Source organism: Neophocaena asiaeorientalis, unplaced genomic scaffold (assembly GCF_003031525.2).
Source record: "Neophocaena asiaeorientalis asiaeorientalis breed wild unplaced genomic scaffold, Neophocaena_asiaeorientalis_V1.1 scaffold39, whole genome shotgun sequence".
Classification (NCBI taxonomy): domain Eukaryota; kingdom Metazoa; phylum Chordata; class Mammalia; order Artiodactyla; family Phocoenidae; genus Neophocaena; species Neophocaena asiaeorientalis.
In genome coordinates, this window is record NW_020175670.1 from 8,161,718 (window position 1) to 8,174,438 (window position 12,721).

The 12,721-nt window shown below is 45.0% G+C and overlaps 1 protein-coding gene across 3 annotated transcripts in view; it reads right to left on the reverse strand.

Annotated features, from left to right (window-relative positions):
* Positions 1-10,679: 10,679 nt before the first annotated feature.
* The window catches only part of PGCKA1 (PDCD10 and GCKIII kinases associated 1), a 28,417-nt gene continuing 26,375 nt past the window's right edge, over positions 10,680-12,721 (reverse strand). For all 3 annotated transcript variants that reach the window (XM_024731699.1, XM_024731700.1, XM_024731701.1), the window contains one exon: positions 10,680-12,422. In XM_024731699.1, the coding sequence (XP_024587467.1) occupies positions 11,489-12,422 (934 nt within the window). In that variant the 3' untranslated portion in view covers positions 10,680-11,488. The remainder of the gene's footprint in view (positions 12,423-12,721) is intronic.

The window sequence follows — 12,721 nt, forward strand, 5'->3', positions numbered from 1 at the left end:
TCTTCCCGGACCGGGGCACGAACCCGTGTCCCATGCATCGGCAGGCGGACTCTCAACCACTGCGCTACCAGGGAAGCCCTAGGGAAGCCCTAGGGAAGCCCTCAATCAGCCTTTTGATATCCTCTCTAAGATCCTCCCTAGGATTCAGCTCTCTCACCGGCAGGTCCAGGATGAAGTTGCCAAGGGGACTGACGGTCCATGGCCTTGTATGCTCCTGCACTTCCTTTTCAAATCCAGATATCGAGCTTTCCTCCACCCTGATGATCTGATATAGTGGAAGTGTGGAGGAACACTTCCTTCCCTCCCACTGAGGACAGCAGGATGTTGGTGCTTTGGAAGTGGGGTCCCACCATTCAGGGCTTGGCTGTGGTCAAAGGAGACTCCGTTTTTCACCCGAGGTCCTTACCAGTTCTTAAATCCTCTGAACCCTTTTGTCTGCAGGGCAGGTTCTATCCAGGGCTTCCTTTGTTCATTCCTCATCCTCCCAGGACCATTCTTCAGGACTGTTCTCAGATCTTCCTGGAGATCCCTCATGGTAGCTCCAAACACCCGAAAGGGCACCTGGGACTCTGTCCCCGGCATTCTGTGGCCGCCCAGCTGGTGTCGTTGCCCACCCGCTTCAGCTGCTGCCCAGGCGGGCGGTTGTCCGCCTCGCACAGAGCTGGCACTTGCCCCCTCTGCCGGCCGAATGCGAGAAGTGCAGGAAGCTTAGCTCCTGGGCCATTTATTGGTGGTGGTGTGTCTTTCAGGGCCGGGCGCTCAGAAAGTACGTAGGCACGATTTCACGATGAATGAATAAATAAACAAAAGTCTACCTTTAAAAATGAAAGATTATCATCAGCTATTTTATGGGAGTAAAAATTGAAGTTTGGATTTTTCCTAACTCATTTTCTGACCCTAGTAGCTGGTCTCTATTGTCTTTCTCATAGGAAATCCCAGTTTCTCACCTGGGAACTTATTTCCCTGCACGTGTGGATGCTGGTAGAAATAATTGAGTTCTTATTTGGAGGAGACCCCATGCCCTGAATCCTGCCATGGAAGTGGTGTGGCTGTGAGAAGCAGTGCGGTCTCAGAGCAGTGGCCCCGGCCTTTGATGTTGGCTCTGAGTTGTGGCTCTGATGCTCACTGCCTGTGCAATGTTGGGGAAATTACTTTACCCTCTTTTCTTCTTTTTTTAAAAAAAAATTATTTATTTATTTGGCTGCGCTGGGTCTTAGTTGAGGCTTTCAGGATCTTTGTTGCAGCATGCGGGATCTTTAGTTGCAGAATGCACACTCTTAGTTGCGGCATGTGGGGATCTAGTTCCCTGACCTGGGATCGAACCCCGGGCCGCCTGCATTGGGAGCGCGGAGTCTTAGGCCACTGGACCACCAGGGAAGTCCCTTACCTTACCTTCTGAGATGCAATTTCCTCAGCTGTAAAATGACCTATCTCTCAGGACTTTTAAGGACTAGGAAAATGCAGGCAAAGTCACGGTGCCTGCCGTGGGCTCCATGGCAACCCTGATGGAGGGCACTGTCATCGTCAACAACCAAGCTTGGTAGCTTGGTAAAGGGTCTGTGTGTACCTGTCCCACCACAGCTGATCAAGGTGGCTTGTGAAGAGGCCAAGCACACACAGCTCTGTCCAAGTGTGGAGCTGAGCCAGGACACTTTTTGCTGAACCACAGTTAGAGTTCAGAAGCCTCGTGGAAGAACCACAGAGTAGAGGAGAGTCCAAATTTTGGGGAGGCAGAAGCACAGAGATAGAAAAAAGAGTTGAGGATGAAGAGGTAGTGTGTGCAGGGGGCAGCTGAAACTCCATCAGCCCAGTGCCTCTCCCTTCTGGGATTATGCCCCCTCCTTTGGAGAACTCTTCTCCTCCCTCTTAGAACCCAGCCAGGCGCCCCGCTGCCCTGACCGCAGCTGGATGTGACAGAGGCAGTGCCAAGGAAGCTGGTCTGAAGAAAGGAAGGGAACATGCAGAGGGAAGCGAGGCAGTCCTGGTTTGTTGTCAAGGCCTAGATTCATTTGACCCTGAGGCCCAGCTGCCCTTCCGAGCTTTATGAACATTCCAAGGACATCCCTCTTTTGTCTCACCGCCTTTGGGTTGAGTTTCTATCACTTCTGACAACAATCACAAAACCCCACAGTCGGTGCAATTATTCTCAGAAAAGTAGATACATAAGGAGTATCAGACATCCAGCCCTACAGCTGAGGCTGCCCAGCGCTGCCTCAGATCCATACCCAGGGGCCCCGGCCCTGGTGTGGCATCTGTTCTGAAATGCTCTTGCAAACCCTCTCCGAACTTCGTTGCCTTAGGATAACCTCCATTCCACCATCTTTCCTTGATTTGCCATAGGGCTTGAGACTGTAGCTCCTGTCAGAGCACAACTTTGGCATTCAGATGACTCTGGCCATCTGTGACCTTAAGGTTTTCAGATCCCAATCTTCTAACTGAAGATAATAGACTAGACTGAAGATAATATGTGCCTTTTAGGGAGACCGTCAGGATTATAAGAGCGTGGGCAGGTAGTGCATGTAGCATGGGGCCGGACACAGCCAGCGCTGAGTCAGTGAGCTGCCTTGGAGTTGCCAAACTCAGCCCCTCTTTAGTGAAATAAATGATAGAGTGATGAGTATTTGGCCATTTGAGTGTGGGTTCTTGATGTTTTTGCCACATTAAAATTGCTTCACATTGAAGATGGATCCGGGGTGGGGATGGGGGCGATTGGAGAGTAGGAGGGATCAGGTAGAAGAGGCAACTTCTAAGATTCTATCTGGGCCTGAGATTCTTCTGGAACCAGGTCAAATACCTTAAGTGAGAGGATGATCTCATTGCTCCAATGTTAAATGGAGCCGGATCTACAAGACAAGGGGTGTGTTCTTTCTCTGCATGTACAGGCTCTCATTTTATCGTATCACTCTTAGGATAAGACATGAATGTGGTATAGTCTTAAAAAGAACTTGACTTCTTTTTATTTGCAAATCATTCTGACTGAGAAATTATAGAGAAAATGCTCTTGGAATCATAACATGAAACCTAAATTACAAAATTTCTGGGTTTGATTATGGATGAATATCTTAATGTTGGCCAAATAAAAAAAACACCTAACAAAACAATTCCCCTGAACTAACTAACCAACCCTACCAAACCCAAGATTTCTATCTTGCATTAAAAATGCATTTTATTTAATAAAAATGTATTTGTGGCAAGGGAGGATTAAAGAAATAGGTTAGTTTTTTTTTTTTTTTTTTTTTTTTTGGGTACCCAGCCTCTTACTGTTGCAGCCTCTCCTGTATGTGGGATCCTCCTGGACCGGGGCACGAACACGCGTCCCCTGCATTGGCAGGCGGATTCTCAACCACTGCGCCACCAGGGAAGCCCAAGAAATAGGTTAGTTTTAATGCCTCAAATATTTCAAACATAGCATGACAAAATTGTGACTAGGCATAAATTACTGTGTATCCTCCAATGGTTAAATGATGAAAATAAATAATAATGATGAGAATACAAAAAAAATAATAATAATGATGAGAATACAAAAATAATAATGATGAAAATACAAAATATTAAATTCGAAGTGCCCCCAAGATGCATGTTTACCTTGAGATGATTGTTAATAATGTAGGTAGAAAAGGACTTATCTAGTTTAGAAATAATTCAACATGATTAGAAGTGGTGCAGAAAGCTTTGGTGGTCATAGAAATCAAACTTTAGTTATTAAAAAAAAGTGTAAATGCTACTCATAAAAAAGTGGTCCAGTGTGAGATGACCTTCACTGGGTAATAGAATCACATCTAACGTTTATTATTTACCCGGTGCTGGGTATGTGCTAAGCACTTTATATTCTGTATCTCCTGTAAGTTGCATTACAGCTCGGGGGGAGGCAGAGCCACCACTTCCATTTTACAGGTGACATTACTGAGGAAAGGAATTTCAAGATACTTTGCACTGGCCGTTCATGTGATCATTGTAAAAACACAAATATCGTTGGTCGTAGACAATCTCAGAGATTTTACAGATAAGGCCTTGACTAACGTTTCACTTCTTTATTAAAATCTTCCTCAGAACCAGAAAAAGAATAAAACAAAACAAAAACCAAAAACCTTTCTTTCCTAATTGACAATACATGTAAGTTTACTTTTCCAGTATTGGACTTTTTTTTTTTTTCTTGCGGTACGCGGGCCTCTCACTGCTGCGGCCTCTCCCGTTGCGGAGCAACAGGCTCCGGACGCGCAGGCTCAGCGGCCATGGCTCACGGGCCGAGCCGCTCCACGGCATGTGGGATCTTTCCGGACCGGGGCACGAACCCGTGTCCCCTGCATCGGCAGGCGGACTCTCAACCACTGCGCCACCAGGGAAGCCCTGGATTGTTCTTAGCGCCACCACCTTGGTTTAAAGTTCCCCCAACTTTCAGATCTCAGAATTCACTTGATTGTTGTGATTGCTGCATTCCCTGCAATAATGGAGACCAAAGGCTATTTTTTCTTAGAAATTTCACATTTTGATTCAGCCCGTTTTTTCTGATGGCAACATGGCTGTCTCCACAGAGAGGCTGTATTACCTATTCCTTAAAAGGAAGCTTGTTGTTCAAACTGAGTTCAGTTGAGGTTCTACCACTGACTGTGTGACGATGGATGAATTAGATAGTTTTGTGAGCCTCCATTTCCTCATCTGTGAAATAGGGATAATCATACCTACAACTTATAGGGTCATGGTGGACTTAAGGAAGGTGACGCATATGCAGAACTGAAGCAGTACTAAATGCTTGACAAATGGTAGTTTTAAAAATAGTTAAGCTATATTTGCACCTATAAAAAAAAAAAACGGGGCTTCCCTGATGGCGCAGTGGTTGAGAGTCCGCCTGCGGACGCAGGGGACACGGGTTCGTGCCGCGGTCCGGGAAGATCCCACATGCCGCGGAGCGGCTGGGCCCGTGAGCCGTGGCCGCTGAGCCTGCGCGTCCGGAGCCTGTGCTCCGCAACGGGAGAGGCCACAACAGTGAGAGGCCCGCGTACCGCAACAAACAAACAAACAAAACGTAACTTGCTGTCTCTCAGAAGTTATTACTGAATAAAATTTCTGTATCAATAACTGTATTATTTGGCAAATTATTTTGAAAGTGTCTTCAGATGTTTTTCTTGTTATAAAATTTTTCTCTATAAGCTTAAAAAATAATTTTAGTCCATTTCTTTTTAAAAAAGTAATTTATTTTATTTATTTATTTCTGGCTGCATTGGGTCTTCGTTGCTGCGCGTGGGCTTTCTCTAGCTGTGGCGAGCGGAGGTTACTCTTCGTTGCGGTGTGCGGGCTTCTCATTGTGGTGGCTTCTCTTGTTGCAGAGAATGGGCTCTAGGTGTGTGGGCTTCAGTAGTTGTGGCTCACGGGCTCTAGAACGCAGGCTCAGTAGTTGTGGCACACGGGCTTAATTGCTCCTTGGCATGTGGGCTTTTCCCAGACCAGGGCTCGAACCCGTGTCCCCTGCATTGGCAGGTGGATTCTTAACCACTGAGCCACCAGGGAAATCCATCTTTATAAACTTTTAATTTAAACACTGTACAGTTCTTGGTTTGTCTCCTGGACAATGGCTGACATCATGAAAATCTTAGAGCCTATGGTCATATGGCTTCATAAATGGGTAATTCAAAACTTTTGATTCTGTTCTAGGCATGAACATTTAAGACAGGGAGAGCACATTAGTTCATGAGAAGAGACCAGCAACTCTCCTTGGCCTGTAAAAATCTTCCCTTGTTTATACGAGGAGCAAAGTTTATATGTACCAATCTTGATAGCTTTGGAGCTACTTTGGAGAATGAAAAAGGATGAGTAGAACCTGGAAATGAAATTATTTTTGTGGGATTTTCTTCTAAGGTTGGTAACGGATGTCAAGAGAAAACTTTATGGCTTTGTTTTCAAAACAGCAAGAGCCCCACTAAACAAATATTCTAATCAGCCTGTCCTCCAACTGTCTCACTTATGTAAATTGGGAATGTGTAGATTTGATAAGGGAAATGAGTAAAATTCTTTGTCTACCTTCTGGTCTCTGGGTCATGTTTTACCCTTGTTTTGTATTAACTATTCCAAAACGCTTAAAAGGCGAAAATACAGAAGTCTCCTAAAAAATCAAGCTCAAAGGGTGAGATGAGGGTGAACAGTAGCGACGAGTGTATTGGGGAGGTATTTTCACGTTTGCTCGTATTCCAAGTGTATGGCTCACATGCATATATATAGGCCATGTATCTTGTCGAAAATCTTAGTCCGGTTTTGTCTATTTAGAGTGCTTTTATAGATAGTTCATTTGAGCTTCTAAATCGGTGGTTTTCAAAGTAGGTTTCACATAACCCAGGGGTATGGGAAGAAAATATTAAAACCCAGACTGATATCTGTTATGTTAATACTGCTCTACAAAGTGTATGACATAGTACAAGAGGACCGGTACATTTACTTGTAAACATACTTCTATTAGGGGTAGGAGTGTGACAATTTTTACTGATAACTGGTGCAAGATCAAAAAGGTGTGGCGAGTCCTGCTCTAGTCTCAGAGTTTCTCCAAGTGTGGCTGGAGAGACACCCACAACAACTATGCAGATGCTGGGGCCCCACCCAAGACCTGCTGAATCCAAGTCTCTAAGAGCTGAGACCCAGAAACCTGCTTTTATAAAACAAGCACCCTGAAATTTGAGAATGTCTGCCTTCCACTTGGGATGTAGGAAGGATCCCCATTTTACAGTTGAGGAAACTCAGGCTCAGCAAAGTTAAGAAACTTAAACCCAAGGTCATACAATGAGTAAGAGGCACAGGCTGATTCCACCCCAGGCTGATTAGGGTTGAAGAGGGGCACGAGTGTGAGTGCCCGGCCCATGCTGTGTGGTCAGAATCTCCGAAGACCTGGAGGTCGCCGCGCATGGCTGCAGGGGTTAATCGCGGAGCCAACCCCCATGTATTTTTCTACCACGAGGCGCCAAGAGAAAAGTGACATCTGAGTCTCATGTCACAAATACACACCCTTTCCTTCTTTCCCCTCCAGGATTTGAAAGATTGAGTTCAAGATGACTGAAAAATGTGGTGAGCCAAGTTTCCCACTGCTTGGCCCCAAACATTGGTTTTCTTAAGGTTGTTGTCTCAGTTTGGGAGTAAGCTCCTCAGGGTAACGTGACCTCGTGATGGAGACCAAACCTCCACTGGCTACTCAATTCCTCTCTGTGCCCATCTTTCCACAGACCACCGGGCAGCCTCCTTATTCAAATGGAGCAGGGCCGCCGGAGTGAAACGCGTGACTAATACGTGTAATTTCTTTTCTCTCATATTCATCTAGACTGTGCTTCCACAGCCCTGCATTTATACCTTTATCACAACATATCCCAATCTCACAGTTAGCATTCGGAATTTTAATCAGCTGCATGATGTCTCCTCCACTACACGTGAAAAGCTTTTAGTCTTTCATTCAACAAATAATGTACTGAGTCTCACCTGTGCCGCACACCATCCTAGATCTAGGCAAAAGGTGCTTCTTTATCATAGTCACTTTAGTCGGAAAAAAAAATTGCTAATGGTCAACTCCAAGCATATTTAATAGATTCGCCTAGCATGTTGTTTCTTAGAGTGGCTAAGAGTGCTTAAAAAGTCAGCCTGTTATATGTCTACTATAACCTAATACATTGGAGGAACTTATAAATTTAGTACATAAATAAATGAGCAACTTATTTCCGTAAGTTAACAGAGAAAGCGTTTACCACGAAAAATAAATGTCAGCTTGTCTCTGTTTAATTATCACCAGCTCTAAAATGGCAGGTTTTAAAAAGAATGAGGTTTACTCTAGAAGAAAAAAAAAATAAACAGAAAGCAAGAATTTCCACATTTTCATCGAAAGACTCATTGTACAAATAGGAGTCCCCTTGATGAAGAATAAAGTCCAAGTTCAAGAGCAGAGGCCACATTCCTGTGACTGCACACAGAGGACAAAACTAAGGAAGTCAGATCTGCACTCATGTACTTGCATTTGGTGCTTCCTTCCGTCTTCCTAAGGCCTCCTGCTGGGAGATACTGATGAAGCGTTAAGATGAGAATGGGTGGGGGACAGGCGGGCAAGGTAGGCCTTGGGGATCAAGAGATACAGACTACTATGTATGAAATAAATAAGCTACAAGGAGGTAATGCACAACACAGGGAATACAGCCAATATCTTATAATAACTATAAACGGAGTATAACCTTTAAAAATCACTATGCTGTACAAATGAAACATATAATACTGTACGTCAATTATACCTCAGTTTAAAGAAAAAAAAAAGAAGAAAAGAGATAATCTTGCCCTTAGGGTCAGGGCAGAGGAAGACAGAAAGAGGAAAACGGTGACTGGCTAAAAGTTACGGAACATGGACAAATGGGTGTGTGCTAAGAACCTGAAATCCTCTTTAATCCCTTGCGGATCTGCTTTGACAGTTATAACAATATGCTACCATCTGCCTCGGAAACCAGGGAAAAACATCTAATTTCATATTTATACGATAGTTCAACTATCAGTAAAAAGTGAAATGTAACTTCCTAGCTCAAGAAAACTACATGTACTATAGAAATAGTCTTATATCAAAATCAAGATTTAACATGGTAAATATCCATGCAATGCAGTTTGCTAAGATCAAGGAGACTGTGATGTCCACTTCTTAATATCTATCTATCTATCTCTCTCTCTATATATCTATTTAATTGTAGTGTCGCTGGTGTACAATATTGTGTTAGTTTATACGGTACAGCAAAATGAATCAGCTCTACATATACATATATCTCCTCCTTTCTGGATTGTGATGTCCACTTCTAATCACAGCCAGTGCCTTACATTCAGAGGGCATCTATGCTGTCAGACTGTCCAGAATGTTTGAAAAGCATCACTAGCACCAGCACCACTTTTGATAAGGGGTGGGACCAGGCTGCAGAAAGAAGACATTGCACAGAGCAGGATTCTCAGCTGCCAGACAAGCTGCAGGGGAAAAAGCTCAAATCTGGAGTTTCTTCTCAACCTAAAGATTCTGACATTTGCCCTGATGTCCTTTGGTGGAGCCTGGATATTGGGGCCAGGGCTGCTTTTAACAAAACACATGAAATTCTGTTAACCTTTTTGAAGCAGTTATTCACATATAAAGAATCTTTATATAAAGAATTTTCTAAATATATATAAAGAATCTTTAAAAGTTGAGAGTTTTTAATCATGGTGAACTCTCTGTAGCCGCCCTAAAATGTAAAATTAGGTAAACATGGAAATGCAGAAGTGTGTTTCTGTGCCAGGGAAAGAGACTTGTCTGCAGGAATACCTCACTTTCCCCTTTCCTTGTCCGATTTTTCTTCTTTCATCCTTCTGTTTTGGAGATACCCATGGGAAGCTGGGAAGGCTGTAGCTGTCCAGTCCTCCTTGGGCCAAAGGGTCAGACTCCTCCTGTGTCACACTAAATGCAAATATCTTTCAATCTCTTTCAAATCAGCTCTATCCCGGGCTTTTGTGTTTTGAGGACCTGGTGTGGCAGATTGTAAGCAGACCATCTCATAACTCAACGTCCATTCTCCCCCTTCTCCGTAACTGAATCCTGAATTTAGTTGGGAAAGCCATGCTCATAGCTAGAAAGGTAAGTCTTCCTAGCCTTTCTGGCAGCTGGATGTGACCAAGTAACCAGATGTTGACCAATGAGAAACAAGTGGGAAGGTTGAGTTACACTTCTAGAAGGTCCTTAACAGAGAGGGAGTGAGATCTTCTGACCCGTTATTCTTTTTCCAGCATGGAAAGCAAATGAGTGACTGGAGCCCCAGCAGCCATTGTGGACCACACAGTAATCTTGAGACGGAAGCCAAATGATAGAAGGAACATAAGTCGCTGATACCATGGCATCCTCTACCAGCCTGGACTGCTACCTCCAGACTTCTTTTACATAAAAGGTAAATAAATCTCTATTTTTATAAGACATTTATCACATGCAGCTGGACCTGATCCCAACAGGTACACTTAGGAGATTGTTGAAGGAACCACTTTGAAATATTAAGCATCTGGTGTACTAAATAGAGCAGTAAACCAACAATGCAATTAACAATGCCAACAGTTTAGCCTTTAAACGCTCTGAGTGACCTTGTATGTAGAGGTGGCTTGTCATCAAGCAAACCCAGGGAAATGTCTGTCTGTTAGGCTCAGAAATCATGTTTATGTTAAATAATTACCAAAATGGAGCGATGACATTATGACAATCTCTAGAAATACATATTATTATTCTCAATTAATGGGCAAACAGAAGGGATACATTCTTTGCCCAAGGTCACATGCAAAGCTGGAAATCCGACCAAGGTCAGATTTCAGAGCCTGTGTTATGAAACACCATATAAAGCATCCTCCATGTTGGTATTTTTCTAAATACTCTTGACCATCCTCTAAATTCCCCATCAAGCCATGTCTAAATGGCTGTCCTTGTTTATAAATTAGAAGGCTGAAACCCAGAGAGGGCTATTCATCCTAAAGGTCAGATCTGCACAGGTAATCATGGTGCCAAGAGTTTGAACTACAGGGACAGAGAGTCAAAGCCATTCTTGGCAGACCAACCTAGTCTCCTCCTCATCTGTAATTTAATAGTCTAGCTGTTTAAATTGGAAGAAACATCAAGGGTCACTAATGCTCAGTCTGGGAAAATTAGAAGCACTCTTGAGTTAAGACACACAGACACATATGTTGCTATATTTTAATCACAATCAGACATTAACATGGCACAAAACACTCCATCTATCTCTTTGCTGTTCCAAATCTCATGAAAACCTGAATTTGACACAAGCAGTTTAAATAATTATTTTGACCAGACTCCCCAATCCCACAGGAGATTAAAAAGTAATAATGTAAAAAAATTAAGGTCAAGGTGTCCTGATATCACAGCTAATGACTAACCATGTGTTTACGGGCGGCTCGTGCTCCACCCTGAAAGCTGCTGAGCTTCACCCCCGGTCCAACAAGTGGTTAGTTATTAGTTCCCTGGGTGATTGTCCCTGAAGGTAAACCATACATTAGGCACTTTAAGTGGGGGTAGTTACCTTTCTCGGGTTGGGTATAACGTTTGGCTCTCAAAAGCAAGATAGAGAATTTAGAGTCAAACAGAATGTTCTGTGAATCTGTGCGCTTGGGATTAAGCGCTGGGACGTCAGCGCATCCTCAGGGACATCTGCACCAGATGTTCTGGGGGAGTCGTGCAGGGTGCCAAGCAGGCTGTTTAATGTCTGCATGCGCTGTGGACACGAGCACTGTGGCCCACTCTGACTTTTATTCTCGTGTCTCGAGTTTTAGCCCATCTAGACTGTGGTACTCTCCATGTTTAACAAGCGGTGTGGCCCAGGCGCTCACAGCCATCAGAACAGCTGCTGGGTGTCAACCACCGGTAAGGCTGCACCCATCTGCGCTGCGGTCATCAGCTCTGTGTCTAAGGAGCAAACCCAGCCCCATACGCCCAGCACAACGCTGGCTTCCTTGCCGGCGCAAAGCTGCTCCCCTACTCTGCCTCGTCCACATCTTCTCCCGCAGTAGCTGCCTCTAAAGCGGCCAGGGCTTCGGCCACCTCTGCGTCCTCATCCACCGTCTCCCCACTCGCATCTCCAGGGGAGCCCTGGGTCTCCTCCCACCCGTTTCTCGAATCGACCACAGGTACGTCCTGTGCAGGATCCTCTTCTTTAAGGTATACACTTAGAACTTCAGTTGCCACGGCCTTGTTTAATGAATCCCGGCTTCTCTTCACCGAGAAGGGCATATTCAAACCACGCTCCCTCGCCCCGGGGGGAGCGCCCTGCCCGGGCTCCTCCTCTGTGTGGCTCTTGAAAAGGCAGTGCTTTTCTTCGCGATCAACGTGATCTGCGTCGTCGTCGGCTGAGCCCCACAGCTGAGGGTAATCGGGGGCGGGTATCTGGAGGACGTGGTCTGGGATTTCCCAGGCGGGATGCCCTGCCGCGCCAGACGCGCTGGAGTCGCCGTTTCCGATGACACGGGTCTCTCCTGAAGCCAGCAGCACGCAGTCCGGTTGCCTGGCACTTCCTCCTCCAAGGAAGGGCCGAGTCGTGTAACCCTTGTTTGTGGCACTGGTCCAGGAGCCCCTGTCCCCCTGGGGGCACCCGGGATCGCCAGCGAGCTGCAGGGCAGCAGCGGGGCCGAGGCCATTGACGGCCCCGCCAGTCTTCTCAGCGCAGGGTCCCCCGGCCGTGTCCCCCGGGAGAAGCGGTCCTTGGGGCGGCCCGCAGGGCTCCTGCAGAGCAGCCGTTTGGTTCCTGCTCGTGGTCCTCTTGGAGCTCTCGCTCGGAGGGTCATCCTTGTGTACCAGCACTTCGCGGCTCTGTTTGCCTTTTAACTTAATGCCATCGTCTTCATCTAACTTGCAGCTGTTTACTTCGTTGACATAACCAGGGGAGGGCACTTGAACTGGATCCAAGAGATAGCTGGGGTGAGAAGAAGGGAGACCAGTCGGGTTAAGTATTAACTTTATTAATAACTAACTTTCATTATTAATATATCTACTACAGGCTCTGCTGTTTTCTACGATTCCTGTAAATTTCCATGATTACTCTTTTAAGTCTATATGTGTGCCTCATTAAATATATATAGTTGGTATAAAAATGTTCTACCAACTGGAAATAGATCTTAAGAAGGGATTCAAAAAAGGGCAGGAAGAAGTTACAGAAAAAAGTGGGTCATGAAATTGAAAAACAAACAAAAAATGTAAATAAATAAAACAAAT